Source organism: Delphinapterus leucas, chromosome 4 (genome assembly GCF_059928025.1).
Source record: "Delphinapterus leucas isolate spDelLeu-1000000601 "Yukka" chromosome 4, BTC_Dleu_Yukka2, whole genome shotgun sequence".
NCBI classification, from domain to species: Eukaryota; Metazoa; Chordata; class Mammalia; order Artiodactyla; family Monodontidae; genus Delphinapterus; species Delphinapterus leucas.
In genome coordinates this window covers 116722309-116739169 of record NC_143132.1, presented here as the reverse complement: position 1 = coordinate 116739169, position 16861 = coordinate 116722309, and the positions used below count along the sequence as shown (strand labels likewise).

The 16861-nt window shown below is 39.3% G+C and overlaps 1 protein-coding gene across 15 annotated transcripts in view; it reads left to right on the top strand.

Moving 5' to 3' along the window:
* ARHGEF26 (Rho guanine nucleotide exchange factor 26) overlaps nt 1–16861 on the top strand; it is a 279113-nt gene that overhangs the window by 24241 nt on the left and 238011 nt on the right. For all 15 annotated transcript variants that reach the window (XR_016393100.1, XM_089910975.1, XM_089910976.1 and 12 more), the window contains 2 exons: nt 10818–10874; nt 13914–14074. Coding sequence is in view for 14 of the 15 variants with exons in the window: in XM_089910975.1 (XP_089767101.1) it covers nt 10818–10874; nt 13914–14074 (218 nt within the window). In the remaining variant the exon portion in view is untranslated. The remainder of the gene's footprint in view (nt 1–10817; nt 10875–13913; nt 14075–16861) is intronic.

Genomic DNA, 16861 nt, shown 5'->3' with positions numbered 1-16861 from the left:
CCGCCTGCGAAGGGGCTTCCTAGTGTGTGGAAACATTTCCTCCTTCACAGCTCCCTCCCACTGGTGCAGGTCCCGTCCCTATTCTTTTGTCTCTGTTTATTCCTTTTTCTTTTGCCCTACCGAGGTACGTGGGGAGTTTCTTGCCTTTTGGAAGGTCTGAGGTCTTCTGCCAACGTTCAGTGGGTGTTTTGTAGGAGCTGTTCCACGTGTAGATGTATTTCTGATGTATTTGTGGGGAAGAAGGTGATGTCCATGTCTTACCCCTCTGCCATCTTGGAGGTCCCCCCAGGTCAATTTCTTGAGAGAGAATCATATAGGCTCAGCCACTTTCCCCGCACTTAAATAGGTCACTTAAACATTTACTGTTATTTGATCAGGTGGTTAAGTAGCTCTTTTCCAATCAGCTTTGGCCTCCATGATGGTGTGAAATGTGGGCTCTTGGGCTGCTGCTTTTGCAGAAGCTCTGAGCAGAACAGCTTTTCTTCTGAGGGTGAGTGGGAGTGTTAAGTGACATGACTGACATATCTAGTGTAAATTTACATATGGTGGAGTTGACATTGCAACCATGGTCTATATCAGTGGCTTAACATAATGAGAAATACATTTTACTTGTTAAGCCAGTAGGTGTGTGCATGGGTGCACGTGTGTGTATCTCAAACAAAAGCTTTACAAAACAGAAGTTACCCTTAATACATGCAGTGCACTATGGTATTCTCTATTCTGTCCTTTCTGTTTTGTTACCTTTAAGTAGATGACAATCAGAAATTCTTGGGCTTTATTTTGCTATTCACTAAGAGGTTATAAGCTTGTAGCTTGAAAACGCTGGTATCTGACTGCAGAATTCATTTATATTGCACTGCATTGTGCTGAATGGGGCAAACAAATCAAACTGAAAACCAGTACCTGCGCTGTAGGAACTTAGAAACTGGTTTAGGAGACAATAGAAATGAAAGGTTTAATGATGTTTTTGAAAGACTGTAGGACAAAATGCGAAAATGAATGACACAGATAGATATCATAGAAAGCAGTAAAGGTCAGGAAAGTGCTCTCTAGAGACTCTGACTAAAACTAGACGGGCTAGATGGGCAGAAGAGTGGAAAATAAAAGCAATAGAAGTATAAACTATTGCTTGAAGGAAGCTTGAGATATAGGCAAATGGGAGAACAGTGGTAATTCTGTGCCTATTTCTCAGGTCTCCTCCATATAATAATGGGGTAATTCCTGTCCAGTGGAACCACTGTGTGCTTTGAACATCTCATGTAAAACATCAGCCCACTTTTTTTTTTTTATTTTTAGTTTTTTGGCTGTACCATACAGACTGTGGAATCTTATTTTCCTGACCAGGGATCGAACCCGTGCCCGCTGCAGTGAAAGTGCGGCATCTTAACTACTGGACCTCCAGGGAAGTCCCTATTAGTTCACTTTAGTATCCATTTTTCCAAAACAGGTTTTACTCAGCTTAGATTTTATTGCCAATCTAAGAAACTAACTTCAGGGCTTCCCTGGTGGCGCAGTGGTTCAGAGTCCGCCTGCCGATGCAGGGGACACGGGTTCATGCCCCGGTCCGGGAAGATCCCACATGCCGCGGAGCGGCTGGGCCCGTGAGCCATGGCCGCTGAGCCTGCGCGTCTGGAGCCTGTGCTCCGCAACGGGAGAGGCCACAACAGTGAGAGGCCCGCGTACCTCAAAAAAAAAAAAAAAAAAAAAAGAAACTAACTTCAGTGTCAGTGTTGTTCTAAGGAACTTACTGTTTGGAGGTGATCATTCCTATCCATCTGCCACGCTCCAAAAACAACAAGCAAAACCAAAATGGCAGCCAAGATGTTGGCACCACCTTTACAAACAGGTGTCCTCTTCTGCAAGAGGAGCCCCTCAGACCTGTTCTGCCTTCGTCAGCCCCTTCCTGACTCATGCCTTCGCTGTGTCATCGGCATCATTGTCAATTATGCGACTCCAGCCGAGTCCTCCTCTGCTCGCCCATCTGCACACCTGCCTGTCATCACTCACTTTCAACACTGCCTCATAAGCCACTGCCCGGTTTGGGCTTGACTGAAATCTCTCTCATGGTCACCTCTCACTTAAGAGTTTTCCTGTGGGCAGAAACAAAGAAATGCAGGTATTATTGGCATCCGTAAACAGTTCCATTTGCCTGTCCTACTTGCTTTGTTTCTTTTATGAGAGAGGACTTTGAAACATATTTTAGTTTTTATTAAAAATAATGCTTTAATTCCAAAGCCAAGAGATGCTTATTATAGAAAAATCAAAAAGTACCAATAGATAAAAAGAAGAAAATAAAAATTAGTTGAAATCCCTCCCATCCAATCACTGTTGACATTTTGGTATATAACTTTTCAGACTTTTTTTTTTTCTTAATGTGTATTTAGAGTTTTCCTTTTCCTTTAAGCAAAAATTAACACAATAATATTGTCTTATTACTCATATTTTCTCTTTAACAATGTTGTAAATATTTTCTCAGGTCATTAAACCTGTTGTTTTGTAACCTATTTTTTTCTCTTAACAATGTTGTGAATGACTTTCCATGTTATTAAAGTTTCTTCCACATCAACCTTTGTAAAGCTCACATTATATTTCATCAAATAAGTAGGTGTTTGGTTCTTTTAACCAATTCCCTTTGTTCGTCATTAGTTTATTCCTAATATTGCAACTTAAAATCAAAATTTAAATTAAGTTCTTTGAAACAATTATTTTTGAATTACAGAAGTAATGCAAATACATTCACCTTATTACAAAACTAAACACAACAGTTAAGACTGAAAGTTGCTCTGATTTTACCACCATTCCCAACCCCCTCCACTGTTCACCACTGTTACTAGTCTGGTCTCCTCCTCCGTATTTTATTAAATGTTCCACTTTTAAAAACTGCTCATCTTTTATTAAATAACTTTATGGAATCGCCTTTTTCCCCTAAAACCAGTTTACTTTTTATCCTCTCTACTTCTGTGTCATGAGCTTTTCATATATGTCCTAACCTCATTTTCTCCTCTTGATTGCAGGTAGAAAAAGGAGAACTGGGTTTCTCTCTCACGGGGGAATAGAGATTGAGTACACTTGGGTCCAGGCTCAGTAGCCCACAGGGGAATGACGGGATTGAGAGCCACAAGTCAGAGAGAGGAATTTGAGGAGATTCCACAAATGTCAGTACTAATCAACAAGTTAAAAATTGCCAGGCGCCCTGCTAACAGCTTAACTTTCTCTGCAGCAGGAGCTGGGAATTCAGTTGGGGATGCAGTTTCTGGGGCATCCAGGGGGAGGACCTTAGTTTAAGGGAAAAGTAGCTGCAGGTCACACCTCTTAAGAAATTCAGAAGCATGAGAAGGCGGTGCACCATGGTGGTTAAGAGATTAGTCTTTGGGGCTTCCCTGGTGGTGCAGTGGTTAAGAATCCACCTGACAATGCTGGGGACACGGGTTCAAGCCCTGGTCCGGGAAGATCCCACATGCCACGGAGCAACTAACCTCGTGCACCACAACTACCGAGCCTGCGCTCTAGAGCCCACGAGCCACAACTCCTGAAGCCTGCGCGCCTAAAGCCTGTGTTCTGCAACAAGAGAAGCCACCGCACTGAGAAGCCCGCACACTGCAATGAAGAGTAGCCCCCACTCGCTGCAACTAGAGAGAGCCCGTGCGCAGCAACGAAGACCAAACGCAGCCAAAAAAAAATAAATAAATATATACATACATTTATTTAAAAAAAAAGAGATTAGTCCTTGGAGGCAGCAAGCAGGCCTGGGTTGAATCCCAGCTTGGCCACTTATTAGGGCTAACGATGATTTAACTTTCCTGTGTCTCCATTTTCTTTTTTGTAAAATAGCGATAGTAATAGCTTCCTTGTGGCATTGTTAGATGTTTTAGATGCATGGAAAGAACAGTACCTGGTGCATGGTAAGCATTTGATACATTGGTAGTTGGAGAAATAGATTCAATACTCTGAATCAGGAATTGGCTAGATATAGGATGCTGGTTTACGAGGGCTGGCTGCAAAGGAAGTAACGCATGCTTATCTCCTAAATCATACAAAGCACAGCAACTTATTCTTGTACATTTAATGACCTTGCTGTTTGTGGTCTGTCCCCTCGGCCTCATATCTGTACTGAAGTAACTGGGGCTCAGTCAGGAATCCTGGCTCTGTCTGCAGAGGGTGACTCAGGCCATTACAGGGTAAGAGCCCCAAGCCCTGGCCTGTCTTATCTGAGTTTGCCATGGTTTTAGCAGACCTGAGGTTACCTCTGGGAGGCTGGGGGAGCTTGCTGTTTCTTGAGATTCAGAACTTTGGTGAGGATTATAGAATTAACCTTAACAATTTAGATCAGAGAGGAGATCTGGTTTTTTGAACAAATGAATGAGAAGGTCCCTGGCATGTTACTTGACATCTTTTTAAATTAAGCTTATGATTTTATTAAATGGGCCATTGTCTTCTACCTCTCATTATTCTAAAAAGTAGTGTTCTGTTTACCAGCTCCTCCCTAAAAATATGGCACTGTCCCCATCCTGACCTCATTTATCTGATCTTTGGCTATCCAGATCTCTGGCTCTTTGATATGGATGTTCTGCGGCAGCTTGTGGCTTAGGTGGAAGGTATCTCAGTGATTTCTCGGTGGACGTGGTGGGGCCCGAGACAGCCTGCAGGGACTGCTTACAGAGGACAGTGTTGCGGGCCTGTGGCAGATTTTTCATTTTAGGAACTTCAGACATACACTCAGAGAGCCGCTATTCCCATGTTGTTGGCAGTGAAAGAATTCTAGCTCATTTATAATTCAGGGGCTATTCGGCTTGTGTTAAGTCTGTAGAAAGGACGTAGGAGTGATTGTGTCACGTGGTGTAATTTTACTTTGCAATTCATTCTCTTCCCACTTGAACTCTTGAGAATACAAGCCCATGAATAGCGAATCACCAGGAGGCATGAATAAAACAGTCAATTTTCAGCAAGTGGGTAACTCCAAGTTTAAAGGTCTTAGCTCCCATAGGTATTCAGTGGACATTAGTGCTTTATGGAGCCTGTGTGATCTTGGGTTATAAATATCTGATCTAATTTTTAATTGACTACTTTTCTGAGCCTTTTTGGTCGGTCAGTCTTTTGGGGGCCCTCCTATTCTGGTTTCTTTGGCTGGCGGTGAAAAACAGAAGGAATGTGCACCTGTCTTATCTAGAAACACTGTCAAGTCACAGAGGGCCTGAGGACATATCCTCGTTTACCCCATAGAAAATGGTCATCTGATCAGCCAGGTGACTGGTGTAGTTCATCTTGGCTCTGTCCACAAGTACAGGGCCGACTCTATCCTGTAGATAGGCTCTGTATAAATGGCAACCTCAGGGCTGTGTTGGAGGTGCAGAGAACCTGGCTTATTACCTATTCCAGTCAGTGGCGTCAAAGGCCAAGGAATATTGCACAAAGCTCATGGTTTTCCTAACACAGTTCTTCACAGGTGAAAACACCTGTAGCTGTGGTGAATGTGGGAGTGGAATTACTACCTAAAGCCTGGTTGTTCCTTTGTGGGACAGTCATCTAACAAGCTCAGATTGGCAAAGTATCAAGAAGGAAATCAGCATCCATTTTATTTTATTTGTTTATTTTTTAACCATTTTTAAAAATTAAAGTATAGTTAACTGACAATGTTGTATTAATTTCAGGTGTACAGCAAAGTGACTCAGTTGTGCATATACATATATCTATTCTTTTTTCAGATTCTTTCCCCATATAGGTTATTACAGAATATTGAGTATAGTTCCCTCTGCTATACAGTAGTTCCTTGCTGTTTATCTATTTTATATGTAGTAGTGTGTTCATGTTACTCCCAAATTCCTAATTTATCCCTCCCTCCCTTTCCCCTTTGGTAACAGTAAGTTTGTTTTCTATGTCTGTGAGTCTATTTGTGTTTTGTAAATAAGTTCATTTACATCATTTTTTTAGATTCCATATGTAAGTCATATTATACGATATTTGTCTTTCTCTGACTTACTCGCCGTCAATTTTAGGTGGAGTATCCATTAATTAACTTTTGGGTCTGTACTTTAGGGAGTTTACCCTTTTATAAATTTCAGAAACTATATCTTGGGTCTAGTAAGACAATATCATATCCATAGATGAAGTATCTTCTACTGTCCTTTATTAGTTTTAGCCAGTTGTTAACTTCTGTCTCTTTTGAATGTGGAAAATATACTGGTTACAAAAATCATGGGAGGAGAATTTCAATCCAGTTACAGCAGTAAAAATATAATTTATAATTATGAATTTAGGACTGTTATGACATTAGTGAGTTCCTTGCATTCACTGTCTTGACAGGCCACATAATATATGTTCATATTTTTCAACTTATGTCAGAACTATAGTTGTGAGCTACAGTTTTGTTGTTTTATTTGAATTAATTTTTACCCACTTCAAATGTTGACAATATTGACATATATTCACACTTTCTCCTTAGAGTCTATCGTCTACCACGGCAAGATTTGAAGAGTTTTGTAGATTATACGAAAGTTATATAAGTTTATAACTTATAAAAGTTTATATAAGTTATATAAGTTTATATAAGTTTATAAGTTTCGTAGATTATACGAAATCAAGAACCCCAAATGGAATCTAGTTCTTAATGTTTCATTAAACTACTTATGTAATTCTACTTGATGAGATAGTTAAATAAAAAATTTAGACCAGTGAGGAATGAGAAAGTTCAAGTGAGGTCAGAAGAGAGCTGTAAAGGAGTGTTGCTTGGCTGTCTGTGTGTTCCCGCTTGTGCTGGGCCAGAGCCACCACTGCAAAATATATATTTAAAAAAGAAAAAAAGAGCCTGTACAATTTAATTTCTTTCATTTTAGATAACAAAATAGGAATCCATTTTGGAAACTGGTGTATTTTCTTTTCCATACATGGAAACAAGGAAAACCCTTGGAGAATTTTGCTAGATTCTCTTAGCAAAACTGTGCAAACTGCAGAAAACATGTAAATGTAAAAACTATAGGTATAAACATATGCTTTATACACATTTTTTTTGTGCAAAAGAAGAGCCTGGGCCTTCCAAAGATTTTTACTTCAGTTTAGCAGTAAGGTCACTGGTTTTGAATAGAAAATTTCCAGAGATATTTACTATTAAAATCTTTGCACGCATTCTTTCTCCTTCTTTCCTTTCCCTCCCTCCCTTACCCCCTTCTTTCCTTGTTTCTTTCTGCTTGACACTTTGCTCTGTGTTTTCATTCTCCCCCAGTTTTCTCCTGCCTGCCTTCTGCCAGTCTCTGTGAGGCCCTGTTTTATAACCTCTCTCCCCTTCTGTCTCTGGTTTCATCTTCCAAATTCTTTAGTCTCTGAAATAATCTTGCTGCTCTTGACCTTCGACCTCCAGGCACCTGCTCTGCTTAATTTAGAGTTGAACGTGGAAGGTCTCAGGTGGACAAAATGCTTCCTCTTGGCTCAGGAGAAGAACCTGTCCAGCCAGGACCTGGAGCAGTGGCCTGGCAGCCAGCCAGGAGGAGCTGGCTCATCACAACTCTCCAGAGCTAGTTTTTGGATTCCCCGAATGTGCCCGTCTTCTTAATTATAACCCAAGACTGCTTCATGGAATCTTTTTTTCTTTTTGGTCAGTTTTGTATGGGCTGCTGGTCTCTTACTGATGACTTTTTTGGGTAAAGGAATATTTTATTATTTTTAAAATTAGTATTATTAGTGAAAGATGATAATTCTATGCAATTAGTACTTTGCCTTTTTCAAAACTACCTTCTCTCCCCCCTCAGAAGAGCAACTACTTTAGCTGGGGATTTTTTTCTTTTTCTTTTTGATAGGATGAAGTACTCTTTATCCCTCAGTAAACTAGCTATATCTGGGTAGGTCTCTAAGCCCACATGCTTCGCTCTCTTCCCCTTAAGATTTCCGGGTTTGAAGTCAGCAGTAGTTGTGGATAGAGATGCCGGTGGCCTGGAAATTCTTGCTGGTGACCTCACCTGCAGAGACAGTGGGCGTGATGCTGAGATGTTGATCTGTCAGGACTTTGTGTCAGGCAGGAAATCCTGTGAAGTTCCTGCTCAGGGTTAACCAAATGGGAGCAGCTCTGAACGGTTTCATTCTTCTGTCCAGTCTCCTACCTTATTAAAATGTTTGAAGAAGCCTTTTTAGCCATGAGTTCTTGCTGACAGGCTGACCCAGGGTCAGGATGGTGGGTAAGGCATTACAACATGCCGTGATATGGGTGGATGAAAACAAACATATGGAGACTTGGTACAGACCTGGCATTAGAAGGGGTTGTAGTGATGATCATCCAACCTTAGAAATGGGGTGCCTCTCATAGAAAGCTGGGAGTTCCTATCCCTGATAATATCATGATTAAGAGTGGGAGCCCTGAAGTTGACAGGCCTGGATGGGGATCCTGGCCTTGCTACCTATTAGCTGTGTGATCTGGGATCCTAAGCCTTAGTTGTTATTCCCATCTGTTAAATGGGCATAAAAGCAGTATTGGCCTTTTAGAATTTTTATGAGGATTCAATGGGAATGGGATATAAAATACACAGCATATTTCCTGGTGCTCAGTAAATGATTGCTGATTTTACTATTGATTTAGGACTCTTTCTACTCTATTGCACTGCTTTCTAACCTTTTCCAACAATCAGATTAAAGGCAGTAACATGTAGTTGTCTTTATTACCCTGACCCCACAATGTAGAGAACTGTGTGCCAGCGGTCTTCACATTGGGATATGCATCACACCCCAGGGCATTCAGCAAGACGATGTGAGATGGGCAGGAATAGTTTTAAGGGGACCATTTTCCAGATTCTCAACTTGTAGGTATTCTCTTTTCTAAAACTGAGACTGTATCTGCAGTTAAAGTGTTACACCAGGTTTTTTATTTTTTTCCAACTTCCACTTTCACAGTTACCCCTTTTGCCATTTTTCTAAAGAAAGCCATCTCTCTTAGCCGTATCAAATCTTACTTTGGTGCCCTGTCTCAACGTGTTAAATCACAGGCACAAGATAAAATGGGGTCAATTTGAAATACTGGTTTCAGCAAAGCCTCCTTTAATTAAGCCACCGTCTCACTCAGAGTTGCACTGTCAGTAAAATTTTACTTTTAGGGCTAAATGCATTGAAATTAGAAGTAATTGTGTCATTTTGATTATAGATTAGTAATGCTATTTGTAGTGATTTTACAATCCAGAAGAGTCTTTATGCTTAAAGCTCATTGGTCACAGGAAATTTTAGAAAATTAAATGTAAAAACCTATTTTTGTGTTAAAGTATGCTAGGGTGACTAATAAGACACCCTGACACATAGAATTATACTAGGAAACTTAGGGGGGTGGGATTGACATCTAAATGAGATTTCAAGGAGAAAGAATAATGTAAAATCTCCAACTGTTAAGAAAAGCTTATTTATTTTTGAATGAATGATGTTATGCAATACGTATTTAGTCATCATGGTTTTTATATTTCATTGGATACATTTAAAGTAACACATGGTTAAAATGTCTAAATTTACAATCAGCAGCAAAATATATCTTTTTTTTTTTTTTTTTTTTTTTTGCCGTACGCAGGCCTCTCACTGTTGTGGCCTCTCCCGTTGCGGAGCACAGGCTCCGGACGCGCAGGCTCAGTGGCCATGGCTCACGGGCCCAGCCGCTCCGCGGCATGTGGGATCTTCCCGGACCGGGGCATGAACCCTTGTCCCCTGCATCGGCAGGCGGACCCTCAACCACTGTACCACCAGGGAAGCCCCAAAATATATCTTTAAAATTCTTTAAGTTTAGGATGAAAACCTGAGATGCCAACTTAAAAATGGGTCTAAGGGAACATGGTTTTTACGGGGTTTTTTTGAGAAGTATGATAGCCAAACGTTTGAAGACCTTTGTTATATTTTATTGCTATTAATTTTTCACGTAAGGGGAGGGCACTCTCTTCCTGCTCTTCTTCTTGTGAAGTGCAGGATTTAATTGGTTGGTATTTTGCATAGGCCTTACCTTTTGCTAATTAAACTTTAACTGAAAAACATGAATATCTTTCATGTGCCAGACTCAGTGCCGGGTATATCAGAAGAGACTCCAGGTCCTGCCTTCATGGAGTTCATAGTTCAGCCTCTACTCTTTGGGTTAGAGACTGAATTTTGATAGGAACTACAGCAGTCAGGTAAAAATGTGTGGCAGTTGAGTCAGGAACCGCAGGGATTCAACTAGGGATACAACCGTATTACTGCAAGTATGGTACTTGCAGAAGAAGAATGGTAGCATTCTTGGTTCTTGTAGGTACTGTGGCTTCTCCAAAGACTATCAGGTTAATATCCTTATTTGTCAAAATTAAATATGCCTGAAAGACTGCTGAAATTGGACCAAGGGGACTGCATTTCCTTGTTTGATTGGGTTTTTATAAAGAGCATTGCTGTTCCACTGAGTCTTTGTGAAAAAATAGTGTTAAAATTACTCTTTCAATGAAATAAGGACACCATATTACTGACCAGGGTTCTGGGCAGTAAACTCTTAGACTGGTGGCTTCATTTTCTTTATTATCAGGAATTTCTTCAGTTATGAATCAGAAGATTAATTTCATAAGTATTTTAGGACTAGCCAGAACTAAGAGTAGAACAGATTAACCCAACCTGATAGGATAGTGTTCTAGACACTTTTCATTTCTTTAGTGTTGAGCTATGCTAATTTATTAGTGTAATTAAATGTCATTTGAGGGGTGTGAGACTCAAAATTAGTATGTACTGAATTCAACATTTTGCGTAATTTCTCTTAATTCATTTTTGAAGGGCATAGAGTTCTGTCTTACATAATAAAGAAGTTGTTTAAGTAAATGCGCTCAACTTTATTTTGCTTTTCCCCCTAGGTGAAAAGAAATGGATTATCTCAGACAGTTAGCCAGGAAGAAAGAAAGAGACAAGAGGTAAGTTTTCCACCAAGCAGATGCTTTAGGGTTCCAAGGGGTGCCTGTTATGTTCAGCATTTTCCTTTGACGATGTATCCATTTTGTTGTGTTTTTTTTTTTTTACAAAAGGAGTATGTGATCATTGTCAAATAAACCTACACATAAGCCCCCATAAAAGAAAATTTTAAATAATACCAATGTCATTTTAACTTAACAAAGCACCTAGTCTGTGTGTATTTACACTGGAAGAAATATGTTGAAAAATGAAACAGACATTACTTAGATCCTGGAACTGAAAAAGGGTGTTAGTGGAAAAACTGGTGAAATCTGAATAAAATGTGAATATTTGTCTGCAGACAAAGTGTAATGTACCCTGGATAGGGAAAGCCAGGTGAAGGAAATATAGGAACTCTGAAGCCTCTTTGCAAGATTTCTATAAATCTAAAATTATACCAAAATAAAAGCTTACCTAATAAAAAGTAAAACATAATAAGAGGGTTTCATAACTTGAAGTTTAATAAATGCAGTTTAAGAAAATTGCTCGCTGTAATAATACTGCAAAGTTGTCAAAGTACTTTCCTTCTGTTTTATGCATATGAGTATGAGATACAGAAGCTTAGGCATATACATGCATGTAAATCAATTCCACAGAGGACATGAGATACCTTTTTCTTATTTCTTTGGCCTGAAATAACACAAAAATATAAGGATGCGTTGTAGTGCCATTTTTTTAACTTTAAAAAAACAAAATAGTATATAACATTGGTGTACACATCTCTGAGAATTAAAAATGTATTACATTTATAATTTTTTTCTTATTTTTATTTATTAAGAAACTAAGACTTAAACTAAAAGAGAAGTCCTACATTCTCCTTCTCTGTCTCATTCCCTTCCTCTCCTCCCCAGAGGCAACTATAATTATGAATTGATGTGTACCCATCCAATCATGTATTAGGTATATTTATGTACATATACTTGTGTATATCTGTTAAGATGTAGATAAATGGTATGATTCTGAACGTGTTTTGGTTGGTTGCTTTTTACATTCAACACTGTTTTTGAGATTTATCCATGTTAATGCATGTTAATCTAGATCATTTATTCAAACTACTGTATAGTATTCCATTCTCTAAATACTACTTTAAATAAAAATCTGTTCTCCTAGTGAGGGACAACAGGCAGTACTTTTTTCTTTACGGTTAACATTGCGGCATAAACAATATTTCTCTCTGTGGACAAATTCAAGAGCTTCTCCAGGGTCCTAGTCCCATTTGAATATTTCTTTTCTTTTAAACCTATTCTGTTTCCCTTATATTTTGAAAATATTTATTTAGGTTTGTGATTTAAAAAAGTAATGACTGGGAATTCCCTGGCAGTCCAGTGGTTAGGACTCTGTGCTTTCACTGGCTAGGGCCCAGGTTCAATCCCTGGTAATGACAGCAAATCTAACTATGGTCTCTTTCTATTCCTATACAGATATTTTAACAGGTCTAATGTAATTTGCTTTTAAGTAGTTGATGACCCAATTGCATGTTTTAAGTTATTACATTAAACTTATTATATTAAACTACCACTTATTCATATTTTCCTGTGATCTACTCTGTATAGTTTATCATATCTTTTTGTTTGAATCTTCACATTTTGGATTTGATTACAAAAGTCTCTGCTTTTGAAAATATTTTTTAGTCATTCCAAGGCACTATATCCATCAACAACCTGAAATCCATTATTTTTGGTCAGGATGGGTGAATTTTCTTTAGTTTGCATTACATTTCCTGGGGATGATTGTATTGATTGAATAGAATCACACGCGATACAGGTTGAATGAGACTCTTAATGTTCTTACTCTTTACTCATTAGATGATTATATCACTTAAGTCCCTGGAGCGCAACTGAGATTAGACCAGTATGACTTCTCTAAAAGCTTATGGATGCTAAAAAGAGAGGTGAACCCCGAGACTAGCACCACTAACCTGACTTAAAGAATTATGGCTCACCTACCGGCAGCGGGGCGTCCACCTGCCTGTGCCTGACTGCTCCCACCCGGCCTCAGCTGGAGCACAGGGTCTCACGGGGAGAATCTTCTGTGCCCTTTGGGCCAAGCACTGAGGGGAAGAACCCTGGAGGTCAAGGGGTTGATGGCAGTGTTACTAGGGTAGGTCTCCAGGAAGAATGGGAAACCTCAAGCCTGCAAGGATGTTCACTACCCCTCCCTGAGGAGGAATTCTCCCTGCCTGGCCATTCTTGGAGAATCTGCTTTTGTTAAGGTGCTAGATGAATTCCTTACACAGGGCGCTGGTGTCTCTCCACATATATGGGTTGGCTTTTGATAATTAATGAACGCTTATCAGGTAAACCACTGTGTGCCTGACATCAAGAGTTTCTGCCGAGGGTCCTTCGCTCCTTCTTGAGACACTGATGAGAGCAGAGAGGGTGGCTTGTTGGACGGAATTACTTTCAGTTGTATGAGTTTATATAAAAGAATTCCTGTGGCTGATAAGAACCTTTTGAGGGTAGGTCCAATCATGCTCTTTAATGCACCCAGAATATTTGTTCTTATTAACCACAAATTAGTTGGATTAAAACATAGGGAGAGAAAGGAGGACCCACAAGGGAGGGAAGAAATGTATTTGTGAGAAATTTTCTCTGAATCCCAAGTGAGGTCCATAAATCTTCACTGTCCCAGAGCAGCATGCTTTGAAATCAGGGCTGGAGGAGATGACCCCAAAGCTTAATTAATGTCACACTGAGATTTTACGACATGCCCTAGCTTCCTCCCAGAGATTCTGCCCCCTGGCAAAGTGTGACCTCAGGATGCAGCCTCAAGTCATCCAAATACTTTCATTTACACTATTTACACTCTAGGCAGTGACTCTATTTCTCAAAATTTGGGTATATGTGCCTTATATAAAGACAGTAGTTTGGTAATGTAGTTTTTAATACTTATCTTTTTGTATTTTTTAAGATATTATGTTATTCTTATAGCAGAATTATGAGAGCTAGGTTTAATTCTTTAATTGAAGGAATGAATAACACATTTCTTCTTCCTTCTATCAGGCTATCTTTGAAGTTATATCCTCTGAACATTCATATTTACTCAGCTTGGAGATCTTGATACGAATGTTTAAAAATTCTAAAGCACTGAGTGATACGATGACCAAAACAGAGAGTCACCATCTTTTCTCCAATATTACAGATGTCTGTGAGGCAAGCAAAAAGTAAGTTCACTTTCGTTTGCCTTTGGTCATGCCAAGACATTACTTGTTAACAAACAGCTGCGTTATGTCAAAAGGAAGACATTTAGAGGTGTGAAGTCTCTCATTTGTTCAGTTGGCTTCTATCTTTATTCCTTGAAATAAATTTTAAGATGTGTTTCAAGGTGTTGATGTATAGACAGATGCTAAGTGTGTAATTAATTGTCACAGAAGACAGTTATATCTAAGGTCTCTATATTCATTCTCTTTCTCCCTATTTCTCCTTTTTCCCTTTTATTTTTCCTTTTTAATTATTGCCAATAATATAACAACATTATTTGGAAGGAAACAAGGTAACTCACTATCAAACCATTCAAATACAGACATTATTTCTGTTTACATTTTCATAATAGTCTTGTCCTTGTTAAGATATGTATATATTATTTTTAAAATGCAGTCATAGTGACCATAACGATTTTTACAGATTTTCCCTATTTCACTTTCCATAAGCGCTATTAGAAGAGTTTCCATTATTTTTTATTATTATTTTTTTTTGCGGCACACGGGCCTGTCACTGTTGTGGCCTCTCCTGTTGCGGAGCACAGTCTCCGGATGCGCAGGCTCAGCAGCCATGGCTCACGGGCCCAGCTGCTCCGCGGCATGTGGGATCTTCCCGGACCAGGGCACAAACCCGTGTCCCCTGCGTCGGCAGGCGGACTCTCAACCACTGCGCCACCAGGGAAGCCCTCCATTATTATTCTTAATGAGTGCAGGAAGCTCAGTTTGTACACCAGTGGTGAGCTCTTCTATCCTTCCGAGGGAACTACACAGCCTATACTGGAGCCATGTGCCAGCAGTGTTGAGCCACCCGAAGTTGCTATTTTGGTAGATCAAAATGGATTGAATATTGGCAGTTTTGTATGGTTGGGTCAAAGGTAGGTTTGCTGTACAACTCATAGCTTAAGCTTCAAGGCTCCTCATTTGCAAGGGCACCTTTTAAATATTTGCTTTTGTGCCTAATTTTTTTCTTAGAGGGCCTCCAAATTGTACAGGCTTCAGGGCCCACAAAAAACAGGATCTGTCCCTGGGGTGAGTACCCCTTGTGAATCTGGACGTTGTTCATTTGTCACTTTAGGGAAAATCCAAGTAGGCAGTGACGGTAACACGTTTGTATCCCTGGCTCCGTCGCTGTGTGCAGGTAGATTTTCCTTTTGAACTGCAAGATTGAACATCTGTGCTGAACAGGTTAGCATGTGAGTTGGGACCACTGCAGAGATGCAATTTGTGGTCAGATCAGCGAGCTCTCCCAATATTTTATGGTAGTGACACAACTTCAGAAGTCAGATTCTGCCACAAGAAAAGATCTTGACAATCTTATTACTGGCATGGATACTTAAAAATATGTGTCCAGAGGACCTGCTGGGCCTTAGAGAACAGGGGCCTGTGGTGTGCAGGTGGTGACACACACTGCAGCTTGGAAGTCTTTTTTCAGAAGCTGGGTCATTGCTTGTGTTCAGCCTGTTGGGTTTTTTTTTGGTACCAGTCTTGCCCATTTTGGTAAGAGAAATGAAAAATCTCCTTTCTCCCGTTAGTGAAGGGGGCAGAGCAAGAGCCTTAGATGGTGTGTCCCTGTTCAACAGGTATTCAGATTTCAAAATGAGTGTTTCATTTTAACTTGTACTTTGGTTTAACTACGAAAATAAATCTCCATGTTAGATATATCGCTATAAAGAATTATTTCTGTTTTGATAACCATAAAATGTAAGTTATGATTTTAATTAGAATATGTTTCCTGAAAACCATGGTGGCATGTTTTTCACTCCTCTCTGGAATTGTTCTTTGAATCGTGTGGCCATCAGTCCACTTCTCATAGCGTATAAATGACTCTAGAGAAAGCTGTTAGTTCTGACTGTTGAGTAGCAGCAGTTCTTGAACAGAGTATGTTTTGGGTCCTAAGAGTCTTTGGGCCTCGGCAGCACTGCTCGTGTACCAGGCATGCTTCAGAAGGAGCCTGGGCCCCAGTAATCACATCTTGTCTTGGTAGTTGGTTAACCTTGAGAAGGTTGCTAAACCTCTCCAACTCATTTCTCAGATATAAAATGGGGATAAAAACCATAATTGGTTAACCCTGGAATAAGTCATTTTATTTAAATTATAGATGAAAATTTTATTATTTTAATTTCACTCATTTACAAAATATAAATCTCTTATGATTTTATTTAAATGTTTTCATTTCTGTAGTAACTTAAAATAAGAGGCTATTCTGGACATTTTTGTCTATTTTTCATTTTTAAAACAAAACTCAGACTTCTCAGCCTGCATTAAATGATAAAGAAAGAAATATCTTTATCCTTTACATTTTTTGTTTTGTTTTTATTTGAAATGCAGTGTTTTAATTTGGAGAGATGCCTATGTAATGTTTGATCTCTGTTATATTTCAACTAAGAATGATCAGCTTCTGCATGGTAATCCTGTGTCTGTATCATAATAACTTACATTACAAAAGTTTATTGAAGTTTGAACTACTCATTTCAGATACAGCCTTTTTAAAATTCAAAGTTCTCAGAAGATTTACAAAACCTATTTCATTATGTAAAGCCTGCTTGTTGAATTTCCAGCATTTGGGCTCCAAGAGTGACTGACTCTCAAGTGGTAATGCCTTCATGTACTACCCATGAAAGAGTTTCCAGTCCTAAGAAATCATAAAATTTTCATTTTTTTCTTGAATAAACAAACGATCAGTGTCTGAATTAAGTACTGATTAAGTGGGGCATTGTTAAGTGTGGCATAATCAAGACTATTTTCATTGCT